Source organism: Excalfactoria chinensis, chromosome Z (genome assembly GCF_039878825.1).
Source record: "Excalfactoria chinensis isolate bCotChi1 chromosome Z, bCotChi1.hap2, whole genome shotgun sequence".
In the NCBI taxonomy this organism is placed as follows: Eukaryota; Metazoa; Chordata; class Aves; order Galliformes; family Phasianidae; genus Excalfactoria; species Excalfactoria chinensis.
The window spans coordinates 8,290,382-8,304,061 of record NC_092857.1 but is presented as its reverse complement, the minus strand read 5'-3'; the positions used below and the strand labels follow the sequence as shown (position 1 = coordinate 8,304,061).

The 13,680-nt window shown below is 49.6% G+C and overlaps 1 protein-coding gene across 2 annotated transcripts; it reads left to right on the top strand.

Moving 5' to 3' along the window:
• The first annotated feature begins 765 nt into the window (after nucleotides 1–765).
• FANCG (FA complementation group G) lies at nucleotides 766–13,495 on the top strand. Of its 2 annotated transcripts, XM_072359562.1 has the most exons (14): nucleotides 766–866; nucleotides 989–1,076; nucleotides 2,769–2,900; nucleotides 3,472–3,665; nucleotides 4,621–4,774; nucleotides 7,780–7,910; nucleotides 8,388–8,534; nucleotides 9,353–9,513; nucleotides 9,753–9,819; nucleotides 10,226–10,563; nucleotides 10,720–10,775; nucleotides 11,282–11,419; nucleotides 12,253–12,387; nucleotides 12,970–13,221. In XM_072359562.1, the coding sequence occupies exons 1-14, from the start codon at nucleotides 777–779 to the stop codon at nucleotides 13,083–13,085; spliced, it is 1,947 nt and encodes a 648-aa protein (XP_072215663.1). In that variant the 5' UTR covers nucleotides 766–776; the 3' UTR covers nucleotides 13,086–13,221. The 2 variants fall into 2 exon arrangements, with proteins under 2 accessions (XP_072215663.1, XP_072215661.1); XM_072359560.1 differs by lacking the exons at nucleotides 766–866; nucleotides 989–1,076 and having other exon boundaries at nucleotides 2,768–2,900; nucleotides 12,253–12,376; nucleotides 12,968–13,495.
• Nucleotides 13,496–13,680: the final 185 nt, after the last annotated feature.

Here is a 13,680-nt window from a genome sequence, read left to right as displayed (position 1 = left end):
GGAGAGGCAGGGATAAAGCCGGCCATCACTCCTGCACATGATCTGGTCTCTTGGTGGTACAATTCAACAGCACTGAGCTCTGGATTTGGGATGGAAACTTGCAGAGCGGTGCTACACAGAGACATTCTGGCTGGGCCAGGCTCTGAGCTCTGACTGAGCTGCAGATCATAGAATCATAGAGTGGCCTGGGTTGAAGAGGCCCACAATCATCTGGTTTCAACCTCCCCCTTGTTTGTGTGCAGGGTCACCAACCAGCAGCCCAGGCTGCCCAGAGCCACATCCAGCCCAGCCTTGAATGCCTGCAGGGATGGGGCATCCACAGCCTCCTTGGGCAACCTGTTCCAGTGCGTCACCACCCTGTGTGGAAAAACTGCCTCCTAATATCTCACCTAGAGCTCCCGGCCTCAGTTTAAAGCCATTCCCCCTTGTCCTGTCACTATCAACCCATGTAAACAGCCGTTCCCCCTCCTGTTTATATGCTCCCTTCAGGTACTGGAAGGCCACAATAAGATGACCGTGTTCTTTACAGGAGAGCTGGACTAGGAAACCTTTAACGGTCCCTTCCAGCTGGAACCACGGGTAAGCTCAGGCCGTACCTTGAAGCGGGCCGCGGTTTGGGCCTCCTCGGCCACCGTCGCCCCTTCTACGGTGAGAGCTCAGCCGTTGCTATGGCGACCGCCATCTCCCGACCAATGGCGGCGAGGACAAGGAGAGCGGCAACCAATGAGAGGAGGGCGGGAAGGCGGGAGGAGAGCGGCGCGCGGGCGGCGGCGGCCATGAAGCGGCTGCGGTGCGGGGCGGCCCCGGAGCCGGGCTGCCTGCAGGCATGGGCGGCCGAGTGCGAGGCCCTGGCCGGGCGATGGCGGGTGAGGCCCTCCCCTCATCCCCCTCTCCGTCCCCATGGCTGCCTCGCGCGGCCCCCCGTACCGGTTGTCCCCGGGAAGGTGGGCCCAGGCGTGAGGCCAGCGGGTGAGCGTGTCCGTTGCAGGCAGCGCGGGGCTCGGCGCACGGAGGAGCGGCTACGGCGGCGCGGCGGCTGCGAGGCGCCTTCGGGGAGCTGCTGCTGCGGATGCAGGGTGAGGGGCGGCCTTGCTTCGACCTCCCGCCCGCTGCAGACCCGGAGCCGGGGCTTGCGGGGCGCTGGCGTTCCCAGGCTGCTTCCTTGGGAATCCCGTTGCTTGGTGCAGGCTGAAGGGAGGAGGGTGATGCGTTCTCGGCTGCCTTGAAGCTGACCTTAATCCTTGATCAAAGGGATTAAGGGTCAGCCCCGGCCTTTGTCTGAGCTCGTTAGGCAATGCAACCGAGTTTAGGTATGTCTGGAAAATGAGAAGCAGCCTCTCCTTGTAAGGGAGTGGTTGTAGGAGAGGCGCTGCGTGTCATCGTGCTGTGCTGAGGAGCTAAGGAAGGGCTGGGGCTGTTCAGCCTGGGGGAGAGAAGGCACTGGGGAGACATGAGAGCAGCCTGTAAGTATCTAACTGAAAGAAGGAGACAGACTTCAGCAGGATCTGTTGTGATAGGACAAGGGAAATGCTTTTGAATTAAACGAAGGTTTAGACTGGGTATAACAAAAAAGTTTTTTACAGTGAGAGTAGCTAAACATTGGAACGGGTTGCCCAGAGAGGTGGTGGATGCTCCATCCCTGGAGATGTTTAAAGTCAGGCTGGAGGGATCTGAGCACCTGACAGAGCTGTGGATGTGTCATCCAAAATCCGAGGAGAAAACACTCTAACTCCAGTGTGGTGCTAGAAAGCAGCATTCCTTTTTTCCTCACTATATGCACTGGGCGACTTGACAAACAAGTGTGCTCTCTCAGAGTTGTGTGTTTAAACTAATAAGGCATACCTATGCGATACATTGGCATACGTTTTCATTCTTTTCCAAGAACTCATTAATATACGCTGATGTCTCTCTGGGCATGCTCAGTTGTATTTAGGATAGTTGTATGCCCACTTTATCCCCATTTTTCCACCATCAGCTTAACCACTGAAACTTCTGGCTGACCTTTAGCTGTTTTTCCCCAGTTTAGCAAATTTCCCTTACTTACTACACCAATCTGAGGAAAACATCCTTGCACCTGGTAACATGCAAAAAGAAGTATTCTGTTATGACTCCAGTTCTTCTTGCGAAACAGAACTAAGAGAAAATAAGGCTGTTCACACACCATTACATTACATTACATTGCGTTACAGTACATGTCCTTACATTAATATATCTTATTGCTAAATAGACTAACCTGTTTCAGTTGTTCCTGATCACTGCAGGAGAACTGAACCAGGTGACCATTCAGGGTCCCTTCCAACTCAAATGATTCTCTGATTCCTTGCTGCAAGTGGGCTACAGAGAGAACCTGGTGAGAGAGAAATGCTCTTAGGAGGATTTAAGGAGAAGAGCAAGTAGGTTGTGCTGTGGAGGCACCTGGGAAGAGACAGCGCAGGAGATCTGTTCAAGATATTAGATCACTACTGGAAGAGGGCGGGTTTTTGGTGATCTTTTGGAAGTGCTGTAAGATCTCTGGCCTGGAATGCTGCAGTGTCTGGATACCAGAGGAGCAGATGGCTCCTCTGCAGGCTCCTCTGGCATTGCTGGCATCTGGAGAGGTAGTTAGAATCTGCTGTGACTCTAGTTTGTGCAGTCCTCAAGTTGTAGATTCTCACCATAACAACAAAATATTTGACAGGAAACTTCAGTTGTCAGAAAGCATGGGTAGTCGTAGGGCTTTCTTCAAGCTGTAAAAAAGAAGGTCAGTGTCTCGTTGGGTTTGATTACAGGCTTGCCACCTGTCCTCCCCACAATGCCTCTGGAGCTTACCGTACTCTACAACTCCCTGCTGTTTGTCATGGGAACGTCTGACTGCACCATCAAAGGAGAAGCAGAAGGAATACGCCATGGGCTTCTCAGGGGTAAGGAAGACTGTCTCTGCCAGGGATGGAGGAGGTAAAGCTGCATGTGGCTGTGGATAATGTGCAGCTGTATGGCTGTCTTGCCTGCAGCAAAAGGGAAAAGCTTAAGGGAACTGATAGTTTTCACTCCAGAAGATGCCAATCCTCTAGGAAAGTTATAGTGATATTAGCAAATTAGTGTTTTTATGATGGTATGGTGGGTTCAAAGAAAACTTAGCAAAAAATGCTGCAAGTTGGAGAGAAATCTGCAGTGTTAGCATGTGTGTGCTCTTGGACAAATCATTTCAAGAGAGCTCAGTAAAGTTGGAGCCATAGTTCTGTGCTGTGTAGTGTCTCTCTTGTGTGAAGCCATTAGCTGCACTGTCAGAGTTTGCTTCCAGTGCTGCTTCTGTAGCCTGGCAAGCCTTGTTGAGTCCATTCCATCCCTCACTGCCAAGAAGACCATACTAGTATCAGCCCTTCCCTATTGTGAAGGTGTACAGAGAGAAGGTGTACTGACCTGTTGTTTCATGGCTGCTTTCTGGTGCGTTATTTTGGATAAGTTTTAATTTCTGGCTTATCTTTTCTCCAGTTTTGGAGGCTTGTGGAACCTCTGGGCAGGACCTTAGCACAGAAGAGCTGTGGCAGAAGGTGTTGCGGGAAGTAACTGTTGAGGAACTACAGTCACCTTTGCACCGGCTGGGGGCCTTGCAGGCAGCGTGGTGGCTGGCAGCCAACTGCCTGCAGAGCATCACTGACCTCTTTCGGCTCCTAAGCAGATCTGAGGTATTTGGGCATGGATGTATGCTGAGCAACTCCTTCACTGCTGTGTGCCAGAGCGTTTGTTGTGCCACCCCTACAGCTCTGAAGTGTGAATTAGCCATCTCCCCTTAGTCTTGGGGATTTCTTAAGCAGGTTACCCCTTGCCTCCTGCAACTCTTGTAGCCTGCTTCGCTCTGCAGCTGGCACTTGAAGCTTTTTTGGGCAAGTCACGTCATTTGCAGCCAAGGCAGCTGTGGGTGGGCATTAGCCAGTTTGTGTGCTTTGCCTCAAAGGGAAGTGTCTGACTTGTTTGCTGCTGCCAGGAGCCCCATTTAGCCTGGGCTTATATTTCACTTTCTTGCTGTCACTGTGAGTTTCTAAGTCATCAGTGTGTGCTGTACCTATATTTGTGCAGACCAAAATAAATACCTGCCAGTTTGCTAAGGGATCCAGAGCTGACACAAATATTGTGTTTGTCATAAAGCCTACTCTGCATATGTTTCCATAGCATTTGCAGATCTGAAACAGTCTTTCCCAGTCATCTCTCCCTAGCATCCGAGTTTACTCGAAAGAGCCCCAATGTGTTAATGGATCTCAGAGATCCTGGACCTTGGGGCACCAGGCAGGTGATGAGGGCTGCCAGTAGACTTGCAGTTTCTACAGAGGAAGCTGTCAGTAACAAGGCAAAGAGCTCTTCTTGCTGATAAGAAGGGGCAAATGCCTTCAGACAGCACTCAGGCCTGCCTTGCTGGGAGTCCCTCTAGCTACACCTCATGCTGATGTGGAGAGGTGCTGCCCAGGGACAGGCAGGAATTGCTGTGAGTGGGCTGTAGTTAAAGGGAGGAGATGGAAGGACCTTGCTCCCCTACATAGGACACTGGGGATGGTTTAGTAGGTGTTCTGTATCCCAGTGCCCTGGTGTCTGTTTTTCCTGTTTCTCCTCAGCATTCCCTGCCTTCTCTCCTTTGCATGTTCACAGGATCCAGGGAGAGCTCCCTGCAGTGGAGAGAAGAATGAGCTCCTCACCCTTCTCAAGGCATGGAGAGCACCTGCTGAGGAGGCCTCCATTTCCCTCGTACAGAGCACTGAGGACTTGAAGGAGACCCTGTGCACTGCAGTTGCCTTCTTGCAAGGTTTGTGTGAAGGAGCTGGCCACCCCTGCCACTCCCTCCCTTGCTCAGTTGTCCCTCCTCCCACTCACCCACTGCTGTTTTTTTGGTTGCTCTTCCTAAGCATGCCAGTCATTGGGCTTTTCTCTTCCTTTGGAAGAGAGCCTGGACTCAGTTTTTAGGCCTAGGCATTGCTATTCAATATCCAATGTATTTCTCTGATTTTTCTCCCTGCTAAGCCTCTCTCCCTTCAGCCTGTCTTGTATGTTAGCTTGGTGTGTGGTGACTTGCGGAATCAAACTCCATAACCACAAAGTAGTTATAAAGCAGGTATGTTTAGTGAGTGATGTGCATACACCCTGGTGCAAGGGGGATAGCTCCACCTCACTTGCACACCGTTAGGAGAAAGTGTGCAACAGATATAGGCTGAACTAATACATAATCAATAGTTTGCAGGAATTTGGATACATATTCATTACATTCCTGAGACCCCATTAGCTTGCAGTCCCTCCCCCCTTGTGCGTCTGTAGTGAGTTGTGGGGGTGGTTGTGGGATGAAGGCTCATCATCTTCCTCGTGAAGGCTCATTGTCTTCCTCGCTGTAAACTTTCAACCCTGTGGGAGGGGCGACCCCCAAACTGGTTCCAGCTTGCTCTGTGAACATCTAATCACCACACTGTTCTTGGGCTGTTCCACCCTTATCTTCATGGCCTTCATCCCCTTGTTTTCTCAAACTTAGTGTCTGCAATTCCCCCTCTCTGGGCCCCCATTAACATAAACTATCTATCTGTAACTACTCTTTGCCTTAGTGAGGCCCCCTTTCCCTTTCTGTAGCAAAGTGTTTCCTTTTCATCTACTATGGGGTCCTTTTTCACTATTCAATTCCCCCCTTTAATCTAGCAGGGCTTCCACCTGCTAGATCATTTTATTCTTTCTTGACATGTCCTGAAATAAGCCCCGCTCTCTACCTTTTGTCTTAGCTCATGCCTCTCCCATACCTCATATTCCCTTCTGGTATCCTGGCACAGACACAAAGAGCATCTTATAACAACACAAGTAAAACACACCAAGAGTAGCAAGGTGATGCAGACTAAGAAAAGCTGTTTTAGTCATCCTAAATTTGGCAACTAGCAAGTTTATCCCATAGTCCAGAGAAAACCATTCCCCAATCGGTGTTATCCCTGCCTACTTCATGTTGCAATGCAACTTTGAATAAACAGGATACCTCCTCTTGGATTGTCCATCAGGCATCTGCAGCAGCATCTTCAATTGTTTCTAAGGTTACAGAAATTTTCATACAGCGATACCCCCCTTTTCTTGGGAGTTCTGTGAAATCAATTTGCCATTGTTGCCCTGGGAGGCCCTTTCCCTTGAGGCCCACTTGTGCCCTGTTCCTGGTACTGGGATTGTACTTTGGAGTGTTGGTTTGCCCAATATATTCTCTTATCTTCCCATATAACCAATTTCCATAAAACACAAAAGGGCATAACATTGTGTCCATCTGGGTGTGCACCCATCTGTCACCTTGCTCTCTTCCCTTCTAAATCATTAATTAGACTCCTGTTCTCTTTAGAATATCTTACAGGTTTTGACTTGGGTTCAGAGATTTTAAGTTTACCGTCTGGAATTGAAGCCTTCTTCAACTGCCTGTTCTGCCATCTGATCTATCATCTTATTTTCTGTTTCCTGTGCAGTGTTATGTTTCTGATGTCCAACATATAGTAGCTATTAGTAGATTTACATCATGCTGTTTTTCTTGTGTGTGAGCAATCCTTGCTCTTTTCAGATGGTACTATGAGCGTGTGGCACCCCAAACACATATTTGGCATCTGTCTATATAATTAAGGCTCTTGTCAAGGCAGTTATTTCAGCCTTCTGAGGGGAAGTCCCCACAGCTGGTGGTTGTGCTTTGATTACCTGGTCAGTAGCAGTTACTGCATGTCCTGCCTTACAGTCTCCTTGTCTCATAAAACTGCAGCTGTTGGTTAACCAGGTGTATTCTGCATCCTCTAAGGGTTCGTCCTTCAGGTCCGACCGAGCAGCTGGAATGTGCAGCTTCAGTTGTTACAAAGCAGTCGTGTTATCCTGATTCTCTGGGGAGTTCTGCTAAGGAAAGATACTGGGTTGACAATATTAGTTACAGTTATTTCTACATCATCCTGCTCTACCGGGATGGCTTGGTATTTCGATAATCTTTGGGGTGAGAACCAATGTCCCCCTTTTGCCTCCAATACAGTAAACACTATATGAGATATTAAAACTAGTATCCTTTGTCCCAGTGTAGATTTATGGGCTTCTTGGAATATTGAGCACCAGTGCACCCTGGCCATCCCTTACTCACTTCAAGCTGTTTGAAGTTTACCATCAGTCTGTAGTTGTGTATCCATGGTTGGCACCCACCTGTTCTCGTTTGTTCAGCTTTGCAATCAGAGGCAATTCCTTCTCACTCAGCTTGGTAGGATTTCTCTACCAGTGTCCCATTGCAGTTTGCACACTACTTTCATTCCAATGGGGCAGAGCCCTCCCTGGGCTCTTCCAGCCCCCCCCTTCCCCGTTCCTCATGGGGGATCTCTGGGTCCTGTGGCCCTACTCTAGAACCACAACAGTAACAGCTTATTATTCTCAATTCCCTGAACATCTCTGTTTCTCAATGAGGTGTTGGTTTTTTGGTTTTTGTTTGTTTGTTTGTTTGTTTGTTTGTTATTCCCGTTTCTTACACCTCTCTTCAGTCCTGACATCCTGGCTACACCTTGCTTATCTTTGCCATCAGCTCAGGGTTCCTCCTGGTTCCCCAGCAATATCTCACCAATGTGCCATCCACAGAGACCTTGTATAAAATGGAAGGCTATCAGGGGCTTTCTTTTGTATGTCTTTGGGTGCCTGACTTTTTGTGAGTCTATTATTCCTTCTGGACCCATGGGATTGCTTCCTTTGTGTGAGGCTGTGGGAGCAGCGTCTACATATGCATGCTTGAGGGAAAGGCTGAATGAGAAGGGAATCCGAAGAGTTGAGATATTGGATCTGTCCTAGGGTTGCAAGAGCTGGAGGCAGGGAACCTGTCCACCTCCCTTTCCCTTCTCCAGGAGGCTGCAGGAGGATTCTGCTCCAAGAAGGTCCTGGCCCAGATCTACGTCTGCCTCGGCTGTTGTGCTCAGAGAATGGTAATGACCAAGCCTCACCTCCCCTCTGTTGGAAAGGGAAAGCAGCCCAGAGCAGGCTGGGGAAGCACAGGCTAATGTGCATGCTGCCTCTGCATGGTCCTAGTCTGCTAAAAGATGACAAGGTTTCAAGCAGAATTTTCCCTTGTTGCTCCAGCCTCCTTGGCAGCCTCAAAATACAGGCAAGGCTTTTGTCTGAGTATAAAAGATTGATGTGGAAAGTTAAGCTTAGAAAAAACGGTTCCAGGGAGGGAGTCTGAAGTGCTTTGGACCACTGATATGAGTGTGCTGCCTTGCAGGGATGGGATGAGTGCTGTGAGGGAGCTTGGCAGTGCAGAGAGGTGTTTGTGAGTTGGTGGGCTAACTTGTATGAGCCTTTGCTTAGAGGAGAAGCATTGCTTCTCACTGGAAAAGCAAAGCAGGATTGTAAAGATGTCAGTAAGGTGTCCTTGTAGCATACACCTCTTCCCACCTCCTTAGGGCAAGCCCCAGACAGCACTTCAGCACCTGAAGCGGGCCCTCCAGATAGACTTCAAGTGCCATCCTGCCCTGTTTCACACAGCAGCAGTGTACCAGGAGCTGGGGGAGACAGATGCGGAGCTGCAGGCCCTGTCTCTACTCTATGAGGTATGTCTACTTCCTGTAGTTCTGCTGGCTATTTTTTTTTTTTTTTTGTCTCAAGAGCCTGCATGGACTTTCAAGCATGCTTCTGCTTTCCAAGGGGTTCTCTAAAGTAGAAATCCACTACCTTCAGCAATTGCTTCTCTGGATGCATCAGTGAGCAGGAAGGAACCCAGCTTGGTCAGGAGTTTCTGCTTCAGCACCCAGCTGTTGGATGTGACAAGATCTCTGGTTCAGATCTTCAATGGCTTGGGAAAAGAGGCTATTTTCTAGTGTCAGAGGGTTCAGTCTCTTAATTAAGTGCCTAGTAAAGAGGCCTTACAAGGCAGGTTGTGGCTGTGAGGTGTACGTTAGTCAGTCATAGCAACCTTGATCTGCCTGGGAGGAGTGAGTCACAGCCATAAACACTGAACTGGCTCTTCAGCTGTCTGAAATGCATCACATACGTGGAGAGCAATCTCCTATTACTAATGTCCCAAGATCTGGTCTAACCAGATCTGTGGTTGCAAGGGGTAATGCTGTTTCAGACAACTCAGAGCACCTTCGACTGAAAAGCTGGGGCATAGTGTGCTCTGGGTGAGTGGTATTATATATCTCCTGATGCTGTGTGAAGTGTATGAATCTGCCTGTCTCTCTGTGATCTTGTCTTGCTCTTCCTTTTCCTGAAGATGGCTGTGATATAGTGAGTGACAACACTGTGCATATGGGATGCATTACTTCTCCTTTCTGGGTACATCTGCAAATGCCAGAAATAAGTAGTGATTGCAGCTGCTTGGGACTTGGCCAGGGTTGTGCTGTTAATATATTTTGTTCCTGTTTTGCAGGCTCTGGAAAGAAACCCTCCATCAACTACTTCCTCTAGTCCATACTTCTTAATCCGAGTAGATCTCCTTGTCAATACACCAATATTGGTTTCTCTCCTTCACCATCGCCAACCCTCTGAAGTGAAGTACCTGTTGGCACAAAGGTGTCTCCAGGATGGGAGGTAACAAACGCTTCTAGACAGCTTGAAACATTCTATTTCTTTGGGATCTGTGGTGGTCTTTTTCTTTTTTTGTGTTCCTGGTAGTCATCCAGTCCAGTACTGCTGTTGTAGCTCTGCTAAAGTTGTAGGTATTGAGTAGCAAGTACAGTGCAGGGAGCACCTGCAGGCTGACAGTTCAGTTTAACCTGGCACTTCTTGGGCTCACCATGTTCTTTCCAACACTTGTCCTGCTTCTGCAGGGTGGCTGATGCAGTGGAACATTACCTGGATTTTCTGGCTCTGCTTCAGGAGGGACTACAGCAACAGGCAGGTATCTTGGTGACTTGGTAGATGAGGCCTTGGCCCAGACTCCACAGCTTGACACCAGGCTCCAGTGTCCAATGTGAGATATGGAGGAAACTGACTGGGGTTCGGTAACTCTGGCCTGTCTGTCTTTGGATTCACACAAGAGACTGCTTGCCACTGCTGTCTGAAGAAACAGCTCCCTCTTTTAGGGGGCAGCTGTTGGCCTGGTTTTGGATACCCTTTGCTTTAGGAGTATGGCTTTGTCTTGACAGCTGAGCTGTTGCTGCGTGACACCTGCTCTCTGAAGCAGGCTCCAATGGCTGTGGGCATGGGTCTGAGCTTTGCTGGGCAGCAGCTCTGGGTTCCCAATAAGTATGGTCCTTTTGCTTGGCTGTGTCTTAGCACTGCCATCACTTTTGCTCACCAGGTACCCCTAGATGGTGACTCACTTCTTCCTAGGATCCCCGAGGTGTTCCTGGAAGCAGCATCTGCCTTGGAGCAGGATGGAAGACATCAAGATTCATTAACAGTGTGTGATGAGGTCATCAGCCGGACAACTAACCTGATCCCACAGATAGTACAAATTGAGGAGAAGCTGGAACGGCCAGTGTGTGCATCACTGGAGGCTGGGCTGGCTGGTGGGCTGCCAGCACAAAAGAGAGAGAGTCTGTGCTGCCTCATGTGGAGAGCAGCTGCGTACCTCCACCAGGGCTGGGTGTGGACCAAGCTGGGCAAGAGCAAGGAGGCCCTAATGCAGTTCAGCAGGTAACAGTGTTGTGCTTTGAGAAGCAGCCTATCTAGCAGGCTGTAATGCCTGATGTGAGCAGAGCACAGGTCAGCGTGGGGGCTGGTGTGACAGCTTACAGCTGACTTTCTAGCCCAGGCATGGCACTGAAGTTCCTCCGTTCTACCACTTTGCAGGTGCCTCAGTGAGCTCTTGCGATTTCAGCCTTGTGGGCATGGTGTTGAACCAGCAGGTAGGCACTGTGTGGGTCCTGTGTCTGGCTGTCTGCATCCGCATGCTTGGCAGTGGCATGTAAAAGGCGAAGGTTGCATCTCCTGTGCCACCTTTGGCAGGAAGTGTTTGTTGCAGTGTGCTGAGCTCTGTGCCACACTGAAGGGACTGGCTGGTTTTGTTGGAGCAGGATTTGGCCTTGGCTCTGCTTTCTTCTTTCTTAGATAGGTGACAGTTAAACAGATTGTGAACTGGGAAGCTTCTCAGTACTGGATTTCAGGGAAAAGATTTGTATGGGTTTTGCAGATGAGTGAGCAAAGGCTAAGCTACTGCTGCAGTTACTGTTACACTGCAGGCATGTAACATACCAAGCTCTTGGTGTTTTTTGGCCTTACCCTCTGGTGTTTCCTGGCCTTTCCCAGACTGGCAGCAATCCTGACTCTGTGCATGCAGCAAGGGAGCTGGAAGATGAGCAGCCCAAGCAGATCTCACCTGCTTTTACCATTAACTTTTGTCTTTCTGTGACAGAGAGTCTCCTGCCAGAAGTGAAGGTTCTCCAGAAGATCAGGTTGCTTTCTCTGATTGGGCGAGGTATGCAGTTTTTGGAGCAGGAAAAGCACAAGGAAGCCTTGCTCGATTTCCAGCATGGCTTGCAGATCTCACCAGGTAAGAGGCTTATTTTGATGAGGAACAGAGAATTTTCACTTCTTTTTTTTTCCTGTATTGCTTTAATAACTTCAGCAGAAAGATGTCATGATTTAGGTCATGCTTATTCAAATGTCAAGGGCTACTAGCACGTTACATATCTGAGGTGCTCCTCTGAAGCTTGGTGAGCTCACTACTAGCTATAGCTTGATGAATGCATCAGAATGCTGATCATGACTACTGCCCTGAGGCAGCCTGAAAGTTTTCAGTTCTTCCCATTCCCAGTACAGTCAGCTTCCTCCCAGAGAAGGTCTGCTTTCCTAGAACAAAATAGCTAGATAGCTGAAGTCTTGCTTCATCCAAGAAAGGTACACCTGGCAGCCCAGAGGATGAGTGTGGAGGCCTTTCAGAGTGAAGGGTGTCGAGCAGCATGCTCTGAATGCTCTGGGGTGACCTCTGCAAACCTCTGCTGCTCAGTGTTCCAACAGTGCTGAGATACTGTAGGGGTCTGAGTCTTAGTCCTGACCCAGTCCTGACCAAGATTCCCTCCCAGCCAGTGCCGTGCACTGGAGCTGCAAATGTGTTTGCAAGGAAAACCCCAACTCATGTCCAAACAGAGGAGTGGCTGGCTGTGCAGCAGGACTGATGCCATCTGCCTTGGCTTCCATCCTGGCTACCAGCCCCAAGGTTAATTAGAGACTGTGACACAGACAGCAAAGTTTCCTCCCCTGTTATGCCAGCTGTCCTCATGTTGCTCCTGCATCTGGTAGCTAAGCTTCTTTTCCAACACTGCAGCAGTACAGGGGGTCTGCTCTTTCTCTGCTAAAGTCTGAATCCAGCATTGTGTCTTGCAGATGACCCAACTGCTGCCTTCTACCTGGTGCAAGTCCTGTGGAAACTGAATCGAAAACAAGAGGCTGCTGTTTACTGGCAGAAGTACTTGGAGAGCCCTCCTGTGGAAGACAGGCAGCAGGAAAGGCAAGGAAGATGTGTAGTGGGGCACGTGGGATGTTAAGAGGTCACATGAGCTCTGGCAGTGCAGCCTGCATTCTAAACTCTGTGAACAGTTTAACTCAGCTCCTCCTAGCCTGTGCCTGCAGCTTAAATGAATCATATAGAGTCATAGAGTGGCCTGGGTTGAAAAGGACCTCACAGATCATTTAGTTTCAACCCCCCTGCTATATGCAGGGTTGCCAGCCACCAGACCAGGCTGCCCAGAGCCACATCCAGCCTGGCCTTGAATGCCTCCAGGGATGGGGCATCCACAGTCTCCTTGGGCAATCTGTTCCTATGTGTCACCACCCTCTGGGTGAAAAACTTCCTTCTAATATCTCACCTAAATCTCCACTGTCTTAGTGTAAAACCTGAGGAGCTTTGCACTGAGATGCTCTACAAAAGAGCAGACACTGAGCTAAAGCCTAGGTCTGTGATTTCATAATGGGAGAGTAAGAGCTGGGGTCAGAACTGGGGCCTTTGTGCAGAGCAGGAGGAGTGAGCTTCCCAGTACAGTAAGACTGTTGTGAGGGAACGTCACGGATCTTATGGCTGCAGTGCTCTTTTCTCTTTCAGGCCCTTCCCTTTGTACCTGGACTCATGTCTGAAGCAGGCAGCCTTCCCACAGAATGCATCTCTTGTTACATGCATACAGGATTACCTCAGGACCACGAGGCAGGATTCCTCAGTGTAGTCCCATCAGTCTGCTCATCGCCACCTGATGAAGTTTTGCCGCACCAGGGTGGCAGGAGGACCCTAAGGACTCCTCCAAGACTCGAAGCGACGTTTGGATGAAGATTCCCAAAAGACTGAAACAGAACAGACTTCCTTTTCTAAGGATAGCCTCAGATCTATTTAGTTTATGTAAGTTTTTCTGGGACTTCTGTCCTCAAGCAGTTCAGAGTGAACCTTTGCAGTGAAGATCATGGACTTGACGCTGCTGGAGCAGCTGTAGGTCTGAGGATTGTGGGAGATCAGGAGTGGAGATACCCTTGTTCTTTTGAAGTTAATATCAGGCTGAGGCCTGCTCTGTGCTCCCTGCTGCGAGGAGCTGATGCTAAGGGTGGATGTTCTTATAAAATAAAGGGTTGTCAGTTGCCCTGTCCACATGTCCCACAGTCAGATCCTCAGCTGCCCGTCCCGCTGACGGAGCCGCAGCCCCCCGACCCCCCCCGTCGGAGTGACGACACCCACAGCGCGTCCCTACGCTCTTGCCCGTGCAGAGCCCGTGCGCGCTCACCGCACCAGTGACGTTCGCCAAGTTGTCAATCACCAGCTCCCGCCCTTTT

Coding starts and splice junctions, on each gene's coding strand:
- FANCG (XM_072359562.1), top strand. CDS start 777: ATGAAGCGGCTGCGGTGCGGGGCGGCCCCGGAGCCGGGCTGCCTGCAG. Junction 9,514..9,752: donor AGGTGTCTCCAGGATGGGAG/GTAACAAACGCT, acceptor CTGCTTCTGCAG/GGTGGCTGATGCAGTGGAAC. Junction 9,820..10,225: donor AGGAGGGACTACAGCAACAG/GCAGGTATCTTG, acceptor TTTGCTCACCAG/GTACCCCTAGATGGTGACTC.